This window comes from Xiphophorus couchianus, chromosome 13, assembly GCF_001444195.1.
Source record: "Xiphophorus couchianus chromosome 13, X_couchianus-1.0, whole genome shotgun sequence".
Lineage (NCBI taxonomy): Eukaryota > Metazoa > Chordata > Actinopteri > Cyprinodontiformes > Poeciliidae > Xiphophorus > Xiphophorus couchianus.
In genome coordinates, this window is record NC_040240.1 from 6,095,283 (window position 1) to 6,117,631 (window position 22,349).

General features: G+C 38.8%; 3 protein-coding genes across 3 annotated transcripts; 2 read left to right on the forward strand and 1 right to left on the reverse strand.

Moving 5' to 3' along the window:
- Nucleotides 1-1,005: 1,005 nt before the first annotated feature.
- On the forward strand, nt 1,006-5,404 carry LOC114155689 (plasma kallikrein-like). Its single transcript, XM_028035697.1, has 9 exons — nt 1,006-1,153; nt 1,243-1,399; nt 2,042-2,151; nt 2,323-2,485; nt 3,631-3,749; nt 3,852-3,984; nt 4,081-4,187; nt 4,415-4,574; nt 4,680-5,404. Exons 1-9 carry the CDS (start codon nt 1,093-1,095, stop codon nt 4,783-4,785), a joined length of 1,116 nt encoding a protein of 371 aa, XP_027891498.1. The 5' UTR covers nt 1,006-1,092; the 3' UTR covers nt 4,786-5,404.
- Nucleotides 5,405-8,129: 2,725 nt separating this feature from the next.
- On the reverse strand, nt 8,130-11,787 carry LOC114155410 (plasma kallikrein-like). The gene is made up of 9 exons (XM_028035279.1): nt 11,638-11,787; nt 11,355-11,505; nt 10,972-11,081; nt 10,555-10,717; nt 9,933-10,051; nt 9,711-9,843; nt 9,488-9,594; nt 8,477-8,636; nt 8,130-8,401 (listed from the first exon to the last, which is right to left on the reverse strand). Exons 1-9 carry the CDS (start codon nt 11,696-11,698, stop codon nt 8,293-8,295), a joined length of 1,113 nt encoding a protein of 370 aa, XP_027891080.1. The 5' UTR covers nt 11,699-11,787; the 3' UTR covers nt 8,130-8,292.
- Nucleotides 11,788-15,380: 3,593 nt separating this feature from the next.
- Nucleotides 15,381-20,071, forward strand: LOC114156653 (plasma kallikrein-like). The gene is made up of 9 exons (XM_028037208.1): nt 15,381-15,514; nt 15,593-15,749; nt 16,992-17,101; nt 17,185-17,347; nt 17,430-17,548; nt 17,633-17,765; nt 17,872-17,978; nt 18,110-18,266; nt 18,575-20,071. The coding sequence occupies exons 1-9, from the start codon at nt 15,460-15,462 to the stop codon at nt 18,678-18,680; spliced, it is 1,107 nt and encodes a 368-aa protein (XP_027893009.1). The 5' UTR covers nt 15,381-15,459; the 3' UTR covers nt 18,681-20,071.
- Nucleotides 20,072-22,349: the final 2,278 nt, after the last annotated feature.

Sequence of the window (22,349 nt, forward strand, 5' to 3'; positions counted from 1 at the left end):
GCCAGCCATGACGGCCAGGGCCGCCTTACGCTCCCACTCTGCCTCCCTCTGCAACTCCACCAACCCCGGGTGCGGAAAACGAGGAACCCAGTAGTCCAGCAACAGTCCCAAGCGGATGGCGAAACCGAGGCGTCGGCCGGCAGCGTACGGCTTGGCCATAGCCTCCTCATACTCGCTGATCGTTTCCGTCAGCTCCTTTAACTCCTCTGGGTCCATGATGAAAAGTAAATACAGCGTGCCTCACCGTTCGGTCTGGTCGGGTCCTTCTGTCATGAAGCGGTGCGGTGTGAGGTGGTGAGGCAGACGCTTGAGATCCAGGTAGAAATGAAAATGATGATTTTAATGACGGGAACACAGTCCAAACAACGAGCAGCAGGCAGATGGACACGACGACTAGACATTGACAACGACATACAACGACAAGGACCCGACGAGGAACAAGGAACACAGGTGGAGTTAAATACATGGGCGGGTAATCACAGAAACGAGACACACCTGGGAACAATCAAGGGGAGGACATGACAACGAAGAGACTCAAGGACACAGAAAACTCTAAATAAACACAGAAAAACACAGATCCTGACAGTTGACGGTTTTAAAAACTGAAACTGTTTGTCTGCGAAATGGAGCTGAAGTTTGTTTGTGATGTACTTCAACTCCATTCCAACATAAAGATCCATCTTGGTGTCAAAAGATCACTTAAACAGCATTCTAGATTTAAAATCCACTTGGACTTTAATGTTGCTGCAACCTTTGCTGCATTTTGCGGGGGGGATTTTTTTTGCATGAATAAGTCAAGGCAAAGTAGTGCATAATTGTAAAGGAATGTGTTATATTTCAATTTTAACAAAATTCTACTGCATCTTTATCTCTGAAAAAAGGAGCTTGACTTTTCCAGCACGCAGGAAAATTCCGAACAGTTTCGAAACAGACACAGATTGTGTCTAAAACGTGACACAATCCGACTGCGCAAACAGGCTGTGAGGTAACTTGTCCTTTGACTTCTCTGTAAACTTGTCCTTTGGCTTGGCATTTGCAGAACCAGTTCTTTTAAAAAGCAGAGGGAGCTCAGCACCGCGTCCGCAGAAGAAGATGGGCGGCTGTTCGATTCTGGTGGGCCTTCTGCTGGCCAGCAGCTTTTCCTTCAGTAAAGGTAGCACACTAAAAAATGACTTAGTTGTTTCCAGAATGTCTATGCCATTTGTTTATCACATGTACACTTTTGACTTCTCTTTCCTTCAGCGTGCCCTAATGAACTTCTGGAGAACGTGGATTTTCCCGGATCAGACATAGCGTCTCTCCAGTCTCCTAGCGTGGAGCACTGTCAGCAGCTGTGCACTCAGCACCCCGCCTGCCTCTTCTTCACCTTCATCAGGTCCGACTGGACCAGAGACGACAGGTAGGACACACACTTACTAAAACGATAGTTTAAGAGAGGAAGAGTTTCAATGAGAATTGCCCCAGAGAAGAAAGAAAAAAAAAACTGTCAAAAGTAAATACATAATTGTATTAATATAGTTAAAATATAAAATAATTTAATAAATGGAATTTAAAAAATGATAAAATTCAGATGAAAAAATATGATTGCATTTAAAGATGTTAGAAAAAAAGGAGTTATTAACTTTTCTAGTGTACAAAAGCTTATCTGTTTTATTTGCAACTGTACTTAAATATTACCAATATTTAAGATATTTCATGTTTAAGTCCATAATATTGAACCAGTGGTGGTTTAGGCCTTTTTGTAAATCTGTGACTTACATTTGTGATTAGTATCTTTTTAAAATTATTCCTTTACATTTAAATTTTTTAAATATATATACAGTATATATACTTGTGTTTTTAATAAAGTTGATGATGATTTTTATTTTATTTGCATTGTATTTTAAGTTCAATATATTTGTGTCTTTAGTGAAGTTGATGATGATTAACAATGATGATGCTGCTATTTACCCCCCTCCCCCCCTCACACCCACACACACACCCACACACACACACACACACACACACACACACACACACACACACCCTTTATTCTCTTCAGGCACTTTTCCTGCTTCCTCAAATCCACCCCCTCCGGGCAGCCATCTTCCCAAGCTCCTCTTTTGGGCGTCACCTCTGGCTTTTCTCTCAAGTCCTGCAATCCAGACCCAAGTAGGCTCACACGCTGAAAAATTACAAATGATTATTTCATGCTCAGGACAACCCCCCCCGCCCCCCCCAAAAAAACAGCAACATTTTATTAAGATTTTAAGCAAAATTAGGAGAGGACTTGACCGGGAGGCTTGTCTATGCTAACCATGGCTTCTTGAATATTTCTGCCAGGGCCTTGTTTTTCGCAGGTCTTCCAGGACGTGGATTTTGTTGGCGCAGACTACAGAGCCTTGTTCACGCCTGACTACCAGGAGTGCCAGAGAGTCTGCACACAGGATCCTGGCTGTCAGTTCTTTACTTTTTTAAATGGGGAGTTCACAGACCAAAACTTCAGGTAAAAGTTAATTGTCTTCTCGATAAAGGTGTAGAGTGCAAGATCTTCAGTAGAAACAAAGTGATGTGAAAGAAAACACTCAGCAATGAAACATCTGCTGTTGCGAACCTGACTGAAACAATCAATAAAAAAAGAGATACAAAATTGAACTTCAAATGTTTTTTGCCCAACAAGTTGAAGTGTGGCACGCATGAGAACTGTAATGTAATCTCAACCACTAGAGGGCGTGCTAAAGTTTAAAATGAAGGGCAGTGACTGATGCTCATACATTGATGTGAATTTTTTTTTTTTGAAACATGCGGGCTCAACATTAGTTTAACATTTCTAAAGTGAAGTTCAGTTGAAAGGTTATAAACAAAGCGAACTGTCCACTACCTGCAGTAGATCAGTAGTAGTTCGGAACCAATCAGAGACAAATTTGAAGACGAGCAGAATCCAAAATAAGTAGAAATCGATGATATCGAATATGCCACACAAAATAAATTTACTTGGGTTTTTACTAAATTTGTAAAACTAGCTTGTAATCAGTCATAGTAGCAAACTGCTTCCAATGCGTTCTGTGTAGAATATTCATTAAACAATCATTAAATATAGATTGGTGGTAAACATTTGCTGCCATATTGCAATGGTTTAATTACAATGGGAATGACCTTGCTGCAAACTATAAGTTTTCTATAGCTAAATACAGGCTTTTACCAAAACAAGCAAAAGTCCACAAAAGCACTAAAAGTCATCACTAAGGAGAATTAATGAGTACGGAGGTGCAAACGTTTGTGTTTTAGTTAATGTTTGAAAGAAGAAAATACTACATAACCTTGGTAATTTCATCAGAGTGGTCAACTGCTGAATGAGTCTGAAGCAAAAACAAAGCTGCACTTTCTTCAACTTACTGGAACTGCTTGTGTTTAGAGGTATTTGCGGCGCCATGACCCAGGTCACTTCCACATTTTTTTCCTGTCCATGGAAGACAATGAGTCTCTCAGTATACTGCCCTGCATTGCTCATGCTGAGCATTTGTTTTTATGTTAATAAGTTTCTGACGATTGCTTAAATTCCTTGTAATGTGTTCCACTCAAGAAATCACGCAGCGGGGCCTCCGAACATCTTGGCTCTGCCATTTAAATGCCTGTTTTCTTTGCTTCTAGATTCAAGTGCCACCTTAAGTTTAGCTGGAGTGTCCCACGGACTCCTATTGTGGAAAAAAAGGCTGGAGTCACATCTGGATTTGCCCAAAAAACCCAACAGACTCAAGATCTTGACACACGTAAAAAAAAATAAAATAAATCAAGAGCTAAAACGCTGGTGTTTTATTGTTTTTAATTTTCATGTTGTTGAATTTTATTTTTTTTTTTTGTGCCATTTGCAGCATGTCAGAACCAGTTTTTTGCAAACACCAACATCCCGGGAAGCGACCTTGAGCAGGAGCAGTCTGTTTCCGTTGAACACTGTCAAGTCCTGTGTTCAGCTCATCCAAAGTGCACCTACTTCTCCTACAGCAGGTAGTAAACGATTCATTTATCGTAGCTGTTCTGATTGGTCGATGCAGCTGAGACGTAGCACGTCTAAAACCTTTCTAAATGTTTGCGATTCCGCAGCGATGACTTCAAATGCTATTTGAAGAACAACCTCAACGACTTGGCAGCTACGCCAAAAGACGGAGTCACGTCAGGCATACCGGCACACTTCTGTCAGCTTGATGACAGTACGTACCATGAATCGACGCAAACACTGAACAGAACACACTTTCTGCTCTCTGCTCATCAGCAGAGACGTATTGAAGCAAAGTCCAAAGCTGAAATGAACGTTGGAGGTCTTTGAGTTAGGTCACGTTTAGTTGGTTAATTACTAATGCTACCATAACTGTGCCCGTTCTAGACTCAGATGTTATTCTAACAGCAGAGATTTGACCAAATACGTCTTTCCTACCAGCGTGGGTCAAGCAGAGCTATGAAGGTGTGGATTTCCGTGGCTCCGACATTCGATTCGAGCTGATGGATACGGCGGAGCTCTGTCAGTCGAAATGTGACGAGGATCCCAGCTGCCAGTTCTACGCCTACGTCGATGAAAGCTTCTCTGACCGTGCAGAGTGGTACAGTGTTCCTCATCCCAAACAGCTTTATTGAAATTCAGGTAGAAATCCACTAATGTTGCCACTTTGTCGCTGAACCGATATTCCCTGTTGTCACTGCTGCAGGCGTCGCTGCTTTCTGAAGAGGGTCATCACCATGCCGGCTCCTCCCAAAGTTTCCAAACTGGCCAATGTTGTGTCTGGCTTCAGCCTGAGGGACTGCAGAAAATAACTTGTTTAAAAAGACAGAAAGCTTTCAGAAATAAACTTTAATTTTCTTTTGATGGAAATTTTTTGTTACCTTCAGACAAAGATATATATAGCCTATATATATATATTTTTTTGCTAAAGGTTTTGTTTTGATTTCTTGGCACATTTTTAACAAGACTGATTGTGAAAAGGTTAGCAATAGTTACAATGTTTGTGCAGTTTTGGTCAGGAAATGGGTTATAATAGTGTTCCAAATACATCTTTCCTACCAGCTTACTTAAAAAGGATGTTTGCGTGCTTCAGTTGGATGCAAAAGTCTAAGTTTGGACAGATAAGAAAATAATAACTCAAAAAGTCACATAGGCTGTTTTCACATCCCCTAGCTGTGGAAATATCCAGTCATTATAAATTGAGCCAAAACAACAAATCAAGGGAAGGGACACCATTGGCTGAAATTTCCAAATATACGCCAATATGTGTTACGTCCTATAAAAGTTTTATAACCATTAAAAGTTGGGAGATTTCATGCATTTTGTAAGATCTTGGAAGTTCTGTTGCAACTATTGAATGTGTTGATGTGCTACATGATTTAGCACATCATTTATTTAGATCTGCTAAATAAATCTCCTCCCGATTGGTAAGATACCAATGATAAATCCTGTGATGATTTTTTTCATTCCATGAGTTTGCCACTTTTCATTCCCCAATATAACATGACCACAAAATTACAATGTTACGGCAAGTCCTCCGATTGTTGCGTGATGTTTTTTGTTTTTTCTGAACTGCTGAAATGGAGCGTAAACCCACCAAAATAATTGCGATAAAGTTCTGAGTTCTTCTATAACATTCCAGGTAAGTCATCATTGGGATATTGGTGCAATTTGGTAGACCAGTTAAGCAGCCAGTCCTTATAATATTTATCCAAATTCCATAACGTTTTCTCTATGTATGTAAATGTCTAAAGATAGAATAACGCCAACTGAATACATATAGAAGTGAAAAAAACACAGGTGAAGAAGCTGGCAGTCGGAGTCGCTCCACAGACGGAGAGAACAGACGTCTTATATCTGATCCAGGCATATCCACAAGTAAAGGATAAATATCAGGTCAAATTAGGTCAAAGGGCATTTTTGCAACCTGCCGGGTCTCCTGTCAATCCAAGAGGCTGGAAAAATTCCCTTATGGTCTTGCTAGTGCAGCCAATGAGGCAGAACGGAAACCAAGTCCAAATTTTGAAAAACGTTTGCTTGTCTGATAATTATAATGTGCTGAGAAGCTCTTCATTTAAACAGGCATAGTCTAAAACCAACAAAACAGTGTTCCATCTCATATTGGTCACATTGACTTGTGTTATCTGATTTGAATGGACATGTTGAAATGTCACTGCAGCGAGGTGGGCATTGCAGGCAGGGGGTGACAGACTGGCGACGGGTCAACGCTCCATCCCAGACAGAAAGAAGAGGTTACTGAATAACAACCTCCATGTCTTTTGCCCTTCAGCACTTCCCATCATGCAACTGCACTGTTTTATGAAAGGAGGAATTCAAAGTTAACTTGGGATCTCATCTTTGTGCTCAGTTAGTTTTACAGGAAAGCAATAACCGCATTGCAGCCTTAAATTTGTGTGATTTTTGGGTTGTTGATAAATGCGCTTGCCATTAATGATGTTCTGTGTGAACTCATGTTTTTCTGTTGATTCTTCTGTTGCTTATGTTCTGTTTATTGATCTGGATTCCTTTTTTTTTTTTTTGACCTTTTCAATTACCATTCACAAAATGTTGTGCCATGTGAAGATTTTATTAATCCAGTCTTGTGCTAAAATCCCATTTTGTGTTACAGGAATTAAACTAATTTGATAACGGGCACCTTATCGAAGGTTCATAACCTTACTTTTGAAAAGTCACTTTAAGTGTCATTGTAGAGTCACAGATTTAGTCAAAGTAAACTTGTATTTATGTAAGTGTTAGTGTGGTATTTCAAAGCATAAGAAGTCTATGGATTCAAGACTGCATTGATAAGGCTAATCTGTTTTTGCTTGGACCAGAAAAGTAAAAACTGTAATCTTGGCATTAGTGATTAGAGAACAGAAGCTTGACATTTAGTTCTGTTTATATTGTTGTAATGTTTATATTGTTGTAACCTTTATATATAGTGTATACTTAGACTTAGACTGACTTTATTGTCATTTTGCATGCACAGGGTGTATACAGAACGAAATTTCGTTGCATACGGCTCAGGACAATGTTTTGAGCTTTCAATGTTGTGAGGTTACTCCAGAATAAAATAAAATACAGTATAAAATATGAATATAAATCTAAATATAAAATATAAAGTGCAGGACTGACAGTAAAATAGAAGTTATTTAGCTATGTACATGTGCAAGGTATAAAGTGGAAACCAGTTTTTGAGTGCAGTCCAGTTAAGAGTTCAGCAGTCTGATGGCAAGTGGGAAAAAGCTGTTTCGGAACCTGGTGGACCTGCACCGGATGATGCAGAACCTCTTTCCAGAGGGCAGCAGGGAGAACAGTCCATGGTGGGGGTGTGAGGGGTTCACTGATGATGTTTCGGCCTCAGGACACGCAGCGCTGGGATGAAATGTCCTGAATGGAGGGAAGGGGGGCCCCGATGATCCTCTCTGCTGTCCACACCACTCTCCTCACGTTCTTCCAGTTGGAGGTGGAAGAACTGGAATATACGTGGTTAAGTTGAAATACGTGGTCTTTCAACTTATTTTGTTTTGCTAACTCATGAACAAAACTAAAACTGAACTTAAATTACACCGTGTTGGATCTCAAGCGAGGCTCTCTGTCTGTTCTATTGTGTCTGCTGTCGGGTGCCGAGAAGTTCGCATATTGTGATTTTATTCTTACACTTTCCTAATAAGTCATGAAATCCATTTACTTTGAGCTCTTGTGAAACATCTCAGGTATTAGTAACTCTTAGGTTTTAACCAATTCAATTGAATTCAATTGAACCCTTTGCAATTTTATGGTCTGGCCCAGACCTAACAGTCAATACTGCAGGTATCAAAGGTGTAGTTAAATGGATAAGCTATTCCAGCTTACTGAACTGTGTTGAGAGCTCTTCATGGGATTTGTGTAAAATGTGCAGCATGATTTCTAATTCTCCATCTCAGATTAAAGGTCAGTTATATCTTCAGGTATTTAATAAATATCAACTGGGATTTGGATTTTTTTTAATACTATAAATGTGTTTTAAAAAAAGAATGACAGCCTCAACTTTCAGCTGTTTGGTTCTACGCTGATAAAATACTGTTCCACCGCGGAACACTGTCATGTAGAGAACAAGGTGTAAAATATGCCTGGCCTGTCGAATGTTCTTTTGTAAGAAAAGTTAAACCAAAACCACTGCTGGATAGTTTAATTAAATTTTTTTTGTAACTTTTTGCATACACAAAAACGCACAGGAAAAAAAAAAATCTGTAAATATTTGCTTGAAGTCAACAGACGAATTCTGTCACATGCAAACAGAGTTTTAGATTTTTTTTTTTTTTTTAATCCTGAGACTTTTATGCACTTCTACAGTTCCTCAAGGTGAAGCCAGACTTGACATTGTCCACTTTCTTAACTTGGGAAGGCGTAGGCATGGTGATGACTCGCTTCATGTAGCAGCGGTGCCTGCAGCACAAAAACAACAATACATGTATCGCTGCTAAGCCAAGTAGGAACATTTGATGACTAGAGACGCCGTACCGATGGTCGGGGTGGAAGAAGCTCCCGTTGTGGTAGGTGTAGAACTGACAGTTGGGGTCCTCTGTGCACTTCTCCTGGCAGATGTCCACACAGGTCACCACCTCGGACCTAAAGTCAGAGCCGCGAAACTCGATGTCTTTGTAGGTCAGCTTAGCCCAGCCTGACAGCAAAAGTAGGTTTTATGGTTAGATTTTGAGGCCAAACTACTTCAGGGACATGTCGAGAAAAACAGCAGCTTCCTAGAATGGAAATAGTTCTGAAGGTTTGGCACAAGAAGTGCATTTCAACTCTTAACACTTTGAAATAATATCATTAAATTTGATTGTAAGTGGAAGATTAGGGAAATTAAGTAAGCTAGAGTGCTTCAGCCTCTGTAAATTAATTGGCTGAGATTAATAAAAAAAAATCAACCTTTGATAACTGGCTATTTGGTCAAATATAGTTGTGAACAAACTGAGATTCAATTCATAGCTTCAGATTTGCAAGTATATTAAAACAAGAACCAGGGACGATTATTATATTTGCACTTTTACAAAATACTCTTGCTATTTTCTTTTGAGCTTAAATACAATTATTAAACCATTTAAAATCTTTCAAATTTTCAACGCTGAAATTGACAAATTTAATTTAATTAAATTCCCATTCTTAATAAAGTAGTATACACATGTTAGATCTAAAAAAGTCAAGTCTTTATGGGAGACCCCTTTTGGTTTCGGGGCTCTAAGCAGCAGCTTGGTTTGCTTAAGTCTTGGGCTGGCTTTAAGGAACTCTAATGTTAAACACTATTAAAATCAAACCAACTCAGATGAAAAGTTTAGTTATGTAGCACTGTTCACATACAAAGCAATTCAACTGGACGGAAAGGAAAGACTAATGTGACAATTTTTGTCTCTGTGGCAGCAAAACTGCCATCGATTCAAATACAGCAAAATGAAGACAGGTGTGTTTTAAACGGCGTTGCTGGTGAAAGCGTGTTCTGTTCTGGCTTTCGTGTTGATCAGCTGAACGTACTCTCGTCAATCTGACAGAGGTGAGATGATATTCCTGACGTGAAGTTGCTTTTCGTTCTGGCCACCATGCTGTTTGGATTGTTCTTCAGAAAACACCTGAAGTCGTTACTGTAAAGCATAGGACAACAAAACAAAACCGTCCAAGTTTCTCTAAAGTAATCGAAGGATCAAAATAAATCAAAACCACAATCTATAAATATCTTAGACAGACCCATGCTCCCCACCTGCTGAAAGAGAAGTAGGTACATTGTGGATGGACGGAGCACAGGAACTGACAATGTTCGGGAGAGACGGCTTGTGACTCCAGGAAGTCATTTCCTCTCAAGTCGGTGTTTGAAAAAAGATGGCTCCGACAAACTGCGCGAAGCACAGAATAAAGGCAATTAGGAGGCAAAAATGTCGATGTGCATTGCATCGCCACGGAGACACTCCAGTCGTCCGCGTACCTGTGGCAAAGTGTTGAGTGAGTTGTGATTTCTGGGAGAATCCAGAAATGACTCCAGCCTTTAGGACTACAGCAACAGGTCTGGGCACGTACCAGCTGAATTTAAGGTGGCACTTGTACCTAGAACAGAGGCAACGACAACGTTTTCTAAAAGGCACAGCCGATCTGGTCATTGGATTAACACAAAAACAAAAGACAAACAGTTTCAAGGTGGTTGAGGAGTGTACCAGGATTTGGTGATACATTTTGTAACTGTATCATCGTAGCTGCGGTGTTATGTCTTGGACCTTAAGCACCAGTGATAATGGAAGCCATTGAGCTGATTGAGTCTTTTAGGGATTGGTTGTCCTTAGTGACTCCTAAAGCAGTAGACAGGTACCAGGGGACCAAAAGCTTCTGTAGTTGGAGGAACATGGGAGGATCCAGACTCAGGACATGACGAGTTGATTATTTCCGTAATCCATATGCTATGTGAACATCACATCACCAAAGATCTGCTGTTGTCGTACCGACCTTCCAGACCTCTCACGTCTTCTGGTTCTGGCTCTGGCCAGAACCCATACCAAACAAATAAACAACAACAACAAAAATACCATTAATATTGTTGGGTAGTTCAGATTTACCTGACATCTGGGGACGAGAAGTTCCCCATTACAAACGTAAAGAACTGGCACACCGGATCAAGCGTGCAGACCCTCTGACACTCCTCAAAGTTAACAGTGAATAAGGTTCTGTAATCCCCACCGTGGAAGTCCGCATCCTCAAAAACCTGAGGAAAACAAGGCGCTGGAACCATGGCGACAGAAATATGATCAATAAAGGCTAGAGAAATCTAGACACGCATTTGTGGGGGACGAGGGGAAAACAAGTGAGAGTCACAGCTTTACAATTATATTCACTCAGGAGTTTTGTTTTGTAGAAGAAAAAAAAATCTATAAGCGTTTTTACAATAAATTTTCATCACCACATTAATATGGGAACAATATATACAACACCAAACGGTTTATAGCTACAGCCTTGTAAAATTTAAGTGAACTTACTTGGCTCCAGACCGCAGGCTTTGAGAGAATAGCCAGAAGAGACGCCCAACAGTAAAACCTGAGACTGTGGGTGTCCGGAAGAACTTGATTTCAGGTAGCATCGAAAACGCCTGAAAAGAGAAGAAGAAAACAAATTGTTTTTAAATATATTTTTTTAGTACTTGAGTGTTTTATAGAGCATATTTTTCTTGCCAGCTCTCTGGTAAAATGAAATAGTAAGCTAAAGATATTTCTTCCCAAAGCCTGTGTCAACTTTTGAACCATTTTTTTGCTTTTTTAAAATTTTTATTTATGCATTTCAAGCTATTTTAATATTACATTTTGCACAGCGTCTTGGTGAAATCTTTTGTTTGTGTTTTTACTGCCGCCGTCGCCCTTCGTACCCTGAAGACTTGTCAGGCCGATTGAAGCTGAAGAAGAGGCACGATGGGTGCTGGGTGCAAAGCTCTTGACAATGCTCCACGGACGGAGAGTACAAGTCTACTACGTCTGACCCGGGAAAATCCACATTCTGCAGAAAACCTTGAATACAAGCTGAGGAAATTGGGGAGAAAAAAAAAGATGATTATATGTGCAATTTTTTTAAAAAGTGGACTAGTAAAAATAATTCACGCCTCTGGGAGATCCGGGGGAACGCAATGTCCGTGTGCAAAAAGTGTACATTACCTTGACCTGAAGAAAGGCAGACTACCAACAGCAGGAAACCTCTCACACAACGGGACTCCATCTTCTTCTGAAGATGGTAAAGAGAAAAAGTGAGGCTGCTCTCATCCGAGAGATGGTTAAGTAACAGATTTATTAAACACGGGCGGGGCAAAGGGCAGTTTTGCAACTCTCAGTGGATGAGTCTGAGAACTCAAACAAAATCATTTTAAAGCTAAAATATGTCAACTGTATTCCAAAATTTCACAAAAAAAAAGCACAACAAAAAAAACAAACTAATCCTGGATTGTAATGATGATGAATGTACTAAGTTTATCATTTAACCACCCGTATGGTGTAGCTTTTAAGAAATGCTAAAACTTACATGACCTGCTCTGGTGTTATAGGTCAGACTGACCTTGTTTAGTTGAACAGGATGGCATGACATAATACGCTGATGGTGAGGGGGTTGTGGGTCAGCAGTCAGTGGTTGGGAGGAAGGCTGCAGCCTGGGCAAGCTGCCAGTTCAGCACTGATAAGGAGAGGAATTGAATAAGCAACCAAAACAAACTGGAAATGATAGAAAATACGGACTGCGTTGCAGTTTCTTCTGTCATTAAAAACCACTGAGATACATATTTTTCTTTCAAGGTTTTATAATGCAAAATTGGCTTTTGATGATTTTCGCTGATGACAAGCAGCGTTGAGATGTAGATTTCATTTCCCAGAGAGACTTGGCGCCTGCTCACCTCACCAAAACACCAATAAGTGACCTTAGAATCACTGGTTACTTATTGACCAGTGAAGTAACATGACCTAAACGCCTGAGAACCCAACACTGTCAACATTTTGACAAAAAAAAAAAAAAAAAAATCAATTTACTGTCCATAATCTTGTTGAAGAAATAAACACCTTTTCCACAGTTTGAGTTGTTAAAAACTAGATATTCTCAAAATAAACTCTGAGCACAGAAAAACACAGAATCATTGAGGTCCACTTTAGGGTTGTCTGACATTCTAATGTATATTTTAGAGATTATTTTTAACTGTATGAAGTTCTTTCAAAACCCCACGACACACAGTTTTTGTTTTTCCATTTGTTCGGTGATTTTTCTACCTCGTCTGAAAACTTTAGGACAACTTTTAATGTCACTGGACAAAAATTCGAAAGGTTTTCCTCCTTTATCTTCAGATATGCTGACTGTTGTCATATCTCATCTGCTATGTGTAATTCAGCAGGACAAAGGTTTTGCCAACCAGCTGAGGGACAGCTGTGGAGTCAGAGTCACACAACTGAAAAATACAACGTTTGTACTGACAAGGATTCATTTGGTTTACACAGAAGTTACTTCTTCTGCTTTTGAAATGCTTGATAACATTTTGATTGTTACAAAATCCCATGTTGATGTTTTTAGCGCTTGATAAAATCAGACAATAAAAGGCAACTGTGTGATAATTCTTTACAAAAAAAACAAAAACCTACTGAATTGTGAAACTGTTTTCAACTGTAGGTAAGCATTCAGCAAATACAGGCTGATTCCATGAATTAGAACATGACTGAAAAGTTCCTTTGTCAGCAGTTCCATCACCAAGTGAAAGACATTACATAGATTAATTAGATTACGTATGTTTTAAAATATTTATATTTCGTAGTATGTTTAGTACCTAGTAAAAGATTATTTTCGAAAGGTGCTATTAATCTGACAAGCCTAATTTATTGAATAAGAGTGTCTGGCTTACATGTGAATACATGTAAGTTTTTGATTTATTCTTAGCACTAGAAAAGAAAAGGCCTTCCAATAACTGTGGGTGCATCAGCACACTAACCCCCCCCCCCCCCCCCCCCCCCCCCCCCCATCTCCTATTCATCCCCACCAACTTGCAATACAAAGTTACACCCTTGTATTGCAGTATTCTGACATTATACCACACCCTTGTAATCCATAGCCCCATTGTTAGCCTTTCTGTAACTTCTAAAGAAAAATATTGGCTTAGATCAGGTTAATTAGATTTATTGTCATTGCGTAAATATGATCCTCTTTAGGACGAGGAACACAGTGGTGTTGGCATACAAACCAAACAATCCTTTTTTCACTCTTATCTGATCAGAGTTGTTTTTGTCACATGCTTCCTGTTTCCCATTCACCAGGCCCAAACTGCAAATGCGAGTCCTTATTGCGTTCAGCAAACACGACCGTTTTTGTATCAGTTTACAAATATTAAGTTTCCAACCCTGAAACATTAACATGTGTTTAGTATAAATAGATGGTTGATTGCCCCGTTAGCATAAGCACCATGGATGTCTAATTACACATCATATGCGCCTCAGTATTGCTGATTATGTCATCAGATAAAGCCAACCCTCATCCATACCTAGGGGTAGCAGTGTAGCAGGCAATGCCCAGTGGGCTGATACATTTATTGGCTGGCCGGATGCGGTTAGAATTTAAAGAAAAAAGTATTTTAAAAATGATTTTCTATCAACCACGTTGGCCCATTGGTTTTCTTGGATAAATGAGGAGGATGAGAGATGTGACCCCGAAACAGATTGAGGAAGAGGTCAGATTAGCTGCTGCTAGCCTGATAAGGAGTCAAAATTTTCATGAAGATGGAATATTTTATGGAAGAGGTTGGGACGGAGGACGAGTAACGTACATGTAAGCTGGCACGCTGTTAGAGAAACAGCATGCCAGGAATGTTATTCCACAACATATTCCTGTATTGTGGAATAACATAGGAATGGTGATAGCCCATGATGAGGTTAACCCTCCCGTGGTCTTTGTGCGGAAAATGTCACGGTGGGACAGTGAGGAAGCGGCGGCGTTGTCCCGTCAGGTCATCAGTTTCTGAAACCACAAACACACACACACACACCAAATTTGTAAAGCTCACATGGACTCAGGCTGACCCCACCGGACTGTGCGCAGAATAAAACACTTGTAGGATCTAAATGACCCCTCATCTCTTAAGACCGAGGAGGGGTTAACAATTAACACATTTTGGGATGTGTGCAGTAATAATAATAATAATAATAATAATAATAATAATAATAATAATAATAACAATAATAATTTGTGAATTGAAACAAAATGTAAAAATGTACTAAAAAAAGATTAGAGACACATCTTCACTAAACACTTTCTGGGAAAGTTGTAGCCAAAATGTGGAGATGCTCAACATAGGACCATTACAGGACTGAAACATCAGTCAGACTTAGACTTAATGGTATAAAAATAATATAAGGTTGTAGAGTTAAGAGGCATTTGTGTACAAAACTGCAGTTTTGTACATAAACATAAACTTTTGTAGAGCATTGCTTTTATCGTCTTTGATTTGAAATAATGCTAGGCTAAACAAGTATGTTGCTTGGTGTCCAACTTAGTGTTATTGTATCTTGCAGGTCTTACAACTCACAGCTATGATTAACTTTATTTTACATTGATATATAGTCTTGCTACGGCCATAACTGTGTGTTTGTACAAACATTACATTTCACAAAACACTGACAAGACATCTCTAGCAGAGTTTTTTGACATCCAATATTAAAATATCTACGTAGTGAAAGAGCCTATCGATTTAACATGGTTACTCTCCTCTTGCGTACAGTGTTGTGCTTTGTTTTTATGTTTGAAACAACACAACGTGCCTCCAGTAGCTCATGTATCGTGTAAATTTTAATGATGAGCTGGCATGGCCAAAAATGTCCAGCGTCACTTTTTTTGGTCCCAGTCCAGCCCTGGTCACACCCCCCATGAAACAAATAAATATGACCCGCAGTCGTTCCTCAGCTAGTTGACATCATTGTCTGCTGCTGTTTCCACTGAGACCTTCCTGGCTGACTGACAAGATGAAGACTCTCTTCATTTTAGTGGCTCTGCTCTATTTCTGTGCTGGCGGCTTTGGTAAGAAATGTATATTAAGTTCGGGTGTTAGTATTTGTTTTAATGTTAATATTAATTAATTTTTTTTTTTTTTTCCAGGATGTGACTCAGGACTTCGGTTGAATTGGGACTTTCCAGGTTCAGACATCAAAATCCTTTTCTCTCCGGATGCTGAACACTGTCAGTTCCTCTGCACTCAGGAGGCGCCTTGTCTCTTTTGGGCGTTTATTGGTCCTGACTGCTTGGTTGATAGCAGGTACGCAACCACCAACAGAAATGAACATGTTTTCCTTGGTTCACTGCTGAAAAACTCTGCAAAGAGAAGCCACACTTTTTCTTTTTTCTTTTTTTTACACCTGTGGCAGATTTAGACTTCAGATGATTTCATTCCATGTTTTATATGCTATGAGATAAGTATTTTGAAAAGAGTAATAAAACATGATAAAAAGGAGCATGTTTTTTTTGTTTGTTTTTTTTTTAGAAAAAAACATGTTTCTCTGTTTTTATTTACTTTTTCAATCAAAGAAACATGTGAATAACAATATAAATAAATAAAATAAAATCTAAAAATCTTCAATGACTTTAAACGTTCCTGACAAGCGTTTTGCATACAGTATGCAGCTGATCCAGAATGCTGCTGCTCGCGTTCTCACTAAAACCAGGAAGATAGAGCACATTAAACCATAACACTGGCTCCCTGCAGCTCAAAGAATAGACTTTAAAATACTGTTGTTAGTTTATAAATCACTGAACGGCTCAGCACCACAATACATTAAAGATCTGCTGTTGTTGTATCAACCTTCCAGACCTCTCAGGTCTTCCGGTTCTGGTTCTGCTCTGCATCCCCAGAACCAGAACCAAACGAGGAGAAGCAGCTTTCAGCATCTATGCACCACAAATCTGGAACAAACTTCCAGAAAACTGTAAAACAGCTGAAACACTGACTTCCTTTAAATCTAGACTAAAAACCCACCTGTTTAGAATTGTATTTGAAATGTAATCAATTACAAATTTATTGATGGAACTTGACTTAATGATTCATTCTATTGCATTGTGATACTGTGTTTGTAATGATGTAAAGCACTTTGAAATGCCCTGCTGCTGAAATGTGCTATACAAATAAAATTTGATTGATTGACATTTCCCCTAGTATTTTCAGGGTTAAGTTCAAAGCTACTGAAGTTTGAAAAGCTACAGAAGGAATATGTTTGGAAAATTAAAAGATGAAGAAATCTAAATCCAACAAAAACATCAACTGTTGTCGTTTAAATGTTATAACACAATTTATTTCTTGAAATAAATTGTATTTAGTCGGCATGGCGTAAAACTTCCAGAGTCATTTTTTGGTCCCACTCCAAAAAAATGACTGGGACCGTTTATCTGTTTTAGAAATGTCTAGCTGTAATGCAGACTGTGGTGTTTGGGTTGTAAACAGATTGAAAAAGATTGCCCTTGATGGAACTGAGCTCATTGACCTCACTTCCTGTCTTCTCCCCAGACACTACCAGTGCTTCCTTAAGGCCACCTCCTCAGGAAAACCAGAAAAACAGAATCCCAAGCAGGGCACCACTGCCGGTTATTCTCTAAAGTCCTGCAGTCCACTACCGAGTAAGCACACAGCCATTTATAACATCTGAAATGTACTGGTAATTAAGCAGTAACGCTTTTCACTGTTGTTCACTTCCTGGTAGCGCCGTCACTGTGCAAAGTTTATGAGAATGTGGACTTCCCCGGAGCGGACTACAGAACCTTCTTCACAGTGGATTACAAGGCGTGTCAGAAAGCCTGCACTGACGATCCTTTCTGCCAGTTCTTCACTTTCCTCAATGGGAAGTTTAGCAACACAAATGTCCGGTAAGTTAGCAGAAGTTAGAAATAATATTTTCTGCTTTGACTGTAGACATTCTGCAAGTCTGACAAACCTATTTGTGCTTAGGTACAAGTGCCACCTTAAATACAGCTGGTCAGTACCAAGAACCCCAGCTGTCAGAGCTCTTGCTGACAGAATATCTGGATTTTCTCGTAAATTGCAAATAATTCCATCCTCTCAAACAGGTAATCAAACCCTCTCTAACAAGGTCAAAATAATATCAGGATGCCATCCGTCAGCCTTCTAATTGTACTGTTTGTATCCTGCAGTGTGTCAGCACACACTTTTTCCAAACACTGACTTTCCTGGTTACGACATCGAGGTTCACCAAGCTGGCTCTCCTGAACTGTGTCAGGTGTTGTGCTCCGCTCACCCACTATGCACTTACTTCTCTTTTGTCAGGTAAACAATGTTGGTTTTACTTCCAAACAGAAACCTCGGACAGTACCAAGAGAAAATTTTGAGGACTTTAACAGAATGAGAAATGCGTATCTTTTGTTTTCCCTAGCAACAAATTTAAATGTTATCTGAAGAACAATCCAAATCAAATGGTCCCCAAAGATGCCAGCGGTATCACATCTGGGCTGCCATCCCGATCCTGTCCGCTGCGTAACGGTATGTTACGCAATGCAAAACTAGCTTTAGCATTTAGAGGAAAGTCATGTTGGAGAGACACACACAGTCTCTGTCGGATGGTCCTGTTGGCTTTAAAAATTTATTCCATTTCTGCAAACTTCCTGTTCCAGAGACGAATCCATTCTCACCAAGTCACGTTACAACGTATGTAGGAGTGGATTTCCCGTACTCTGACATTCGCTTTTTCCCACTGAACAACGTTGAGTCGTGTGAGAACGCCTGCACCTCGGACCCCAGCTGCCAGTTCTACAGCTACATTACCTCAAGGTTCAACAACACACTCAGATATTTTAATAAAACTCAATCTTAGCTATTATTCAGTAAACAGAACTGTCAAATAACAGGATGGTAAAATCTGGGATGTGCAGTTTTACATACTTAAAATCTGATTACATTTTTTCCTTGGCAAAGTATAGAGCAATGTTTTAAACTACGACGGCATCAAGCAGAAAAAATAAATTAAATTAATACACTTTCAGTAAGTTTAATAATAGATGGCCTTATTATTGTTGTACAATAAAGCCTGGTAGACAGCTAAAGGGCTTTAAGCTAAAATAACATTTTTTGTTTTACAGCCGTGTCTGCTACCTGAAGCGTGTCATCACCATGCCTGCTCCTCCCAGAGTGACCAACCTAGCTGACGCGGTGTCGGGCTTCACCCTGAGGAACTGTTTCCTTTGAATCCTGCAGCTGCATTAAACTTTTAAATGACTGGGCTTCTTACACAACTTTTATAGCAAGATGAACAATTTTCAACTGCCAAGTGCTTAGAGTTTTAAGTGCCTGAGAAAGATTATCTATGGATTTCCATAAATGATACAGTGCTAGCTTTCAGTTTTCATATTGTGGTATGGGGCCATTTCATATATTTGTGGGATCAGGACTAAGTGCTCAGCTATATTTTAAAATCGAACTCTTGAACTTGTCAAAATAGGGGACAGAGTCTCCTTATCCAGTTTAAGAAGACTAATGTCTACTTCAGCCTGATTTTAAAGTTGTGTAAAAATCAAGCAGCTAGCAAAACTGTCTTTTTAAATTTTTTGAGTAATTGGTCCTTCAGTCAATATATATATATATATATAATAAACAATCTGATGCAAGCTAAAATGTTATGTAACATCCTGACATCCAAGGTTGCTGGTTACATATCAATTTTTTCAGAAATGTATGATCAAACAGCTACATTTATTAAATATTATTACATGTTTCACAGTATAACTGTTGTGATATGTTCTGATGTCGCCAAAAGAATGATTCGGGAGCAGCTCCGTGTGGCTCGCTTGATTATTTTCCCATGATTTTAATCCCAGCCTCAGTACTTTAATAAGCAAGTCAATATATATAATTCAGCAGAACACAAGCAAAACCTTCCATGTGTAGAAGGTAAATGTCATCATCGTGAATAAGACATTGTTTGGGAAAGGTGTGTGCACATTCACAAAATATATGGAAGCACAAGTTCACTAATATAATTTAGCTTGAGAGAAGTCATGCTCATTAAGGCTGAGTTATAGCCGCACTATTGAAAGTTAAAGCTATGACTTTGAGATTTTTAAAATAGGGATTGGAGTTTTCTGCCCTGCATGCAGATTTTATTTAATTTTTTTTTTTAATTAACAAACTTTTCAAACATAAAAAAATGTGTGTGTTTTGCTTGGCGTTTTAATCACAGTTCAAGAAGTTTAAGGTCTTTATCAGGTCTTGCATCGAAATCAAGCAGTGCTCTGAGTCAGTGAGTCAGTGACTAAGCAGAGAAGAGGAGGTCTAAAATGTTATCTAAAATCTAAACACCAAAGGTCAACCGTCTCATTTTTTCAGAAATCAATGATCAAGCAACAACAAATATTTTTTAGAATTTGTAAAAACTTGAATTAGTAAAAAAACAAAATTATAAATTGGGAAATGTTTCATTTTTCCACACAATTGTTTCTTTACTATACATACAAGAGAAGGGTTGTGATGAGTATCTTGATTTTCTTTTACTAGATTTATTAAAACAATGCAGGGATCTTGTAACTTTAACAACGTAAACATTATAATCAGCATATAACCAAATCAATGATTCAACAGCAGCTCTGTGTCATTGTTTGTTTTTGTCCCTCTCCTTACTTAATCCCAATCTCAGTCATTTTAATAAACATTTTCTCTACTTTTTAAAATCAGCTGAAACATCGACTCCAAACTGTGGCTGAAAATATGTTTTGACCACAAGTTGGATTTTACCACATGTATTAATTAAATGAGCATTGATGAGGTAATTGACCTCAGCTTAATTTAGCACAGTCGGTTGGGGGGTGACTAAAGCCTGGCTGTGTTTCTGATCACGTCAGAAGCGGGTCGTTTCTCTTCTTGCACTCAAGATTAAATTGAAGAACTGCCTCAAATGTCTTTGTTTAGAGACAAGCTGTTCTTACAGAAGCCTGATTTCTTTTGTCTGTTTTGTCTCGTCTTCCAGTAATTTTACCGACAGGGGCCCCTCCACAATTTATTTATTTATTTATTTTTTGTTCATATAAAAAAAAAAAAAAAAAATTGGGGCTCTGTCAATTACAAAATTAATCATATTGTATTTTCAAAGACTGTTTTTAGTAGTAAAATTTTAATGTTCCCACTCCCAGACCAAAAAGCAGACATCCATATTTGCCCTGAAGCCCCCAGGTTCTGCGTTAAATGGTTCGTTCCTGCTTGAAGTGCTTGACGGTGTTCAGCAGCAGTCACCATTTTTAATGCTGCTATTGTTGTTAAGTGGTAAAAGGTACAGGGACAAGTTAAATATATGAATATCTTGGTAATTTGTTTCCTTAATTCATTAGATGCTAGTGAAATGGAGGCAAACAGTAGTCTGTAGCTAAGCTAACTATGCTAAATGGTTGATAATCTCACACAGTCTACTCACCTTTCTTGGAGAAAAACTGGGTTATAAATTGACACTCTTGTTTTTTCTCTCGTTCTATTTCTCTATTTTTTTTTTTTTTTAAACCTGACTTTATTATTTTTCTTAGCAGCATAGTAACAGCCACAGTCGTTCTTGTTTTCTACTGACTGCTGCTGAGAATGAGGGAGTGCGACAGCGCTGGATATGAAAAGTTACACAAATAGCAACCTCTCCCTAAATCTTGAACTTGCTCAACACTCAACTCACTTCTCAGTTCAGAGTTCCAGCGTTTGAGGAAAAGAGAACTTGGAAAACGATTTAAATGTTGGTCTTTTAGAACATAAGAAGCTGACAACATTGCCATATTATCTTTCTTTAATGTCTTCTATGAGGACTGCTACCTGCAGTGCCCTTTTCTGACCACAAGATGCCACTCTTACAGAGTCCGGGTGATTTTGATCATCCAGACGAGACTTCCTATCCACTCAGCCCCATCCAGACATGAAGCAGGCAGGATAACTAAACTGAAGACTAAGAAAAAAACAAACAGAAAGGAAACTGAGAAAAATACTAACAGCTCTGATAGAGGGAGCCCAAGGAAATGAGCATATACGGTATATTGTTGTTTTAATATGACTATGAGCAGAAACGCTATGGTTCAGACTGAGCAGCATGAATAAAACAGATTAATAAAGATAAAACTGCACCTGTGGGAGCTTTTAATTGGCCATGGAGGTGAAAATTACAAAGTAAAAAGTTAGGACAAAGCCTAAATTTTCTGTTTTCTTATCTGAAAAATAAGAATTTGATGTACATATTTACAGAAACATTTTCCCAGCCCACTATATATTGTGTTTCACTGTACGTTGACTTATTTGACAGTAAAAAAGTGTTTTTAGCCACTCTTGGCTAACACGCCAAACGTTTTTGCTAAGTCCTAATGTTAATAGGTAAGAGACACAAACACAATGTTGCTCCATTGTGTTGCATTTAATAATGATTCACATGACTAATGGGTTTGTCATCTAATGTGCTATAGAGTCAGGATTTTATTATACAAGAGCATCATAGTTTTGTAGCTTACCGGCCATGCGTGTTTCTGACTGCAATAAAATCTTCAAGGGCTAAACAATAAACTTGTAATATTAAGAAAGTTAGAAGTGGCCACAATTACACACATGGCCTCTAAAATGTCTTTAAAATTTGCTGAATGACATTAATTGTTTTGCTAATTCAGTCATAGTATGTGAACTGAATCACTACAAAGGATCAGAACAGATGCTACATAGTGGCATTATTAATGTGCTTATTTGTTGTGAGATTAGATGAGAATATTGAGTTTGTGAAAAGAAATCACACATTTTAATCTGACCGCACTGAATTAAGAGATAGTTCTTCAAATTTCATTTGTTCCATTTAAATTTAGCACACGAGTTTACAATTTTAACGCAGCACAATATTTAATTGAGAAAAAT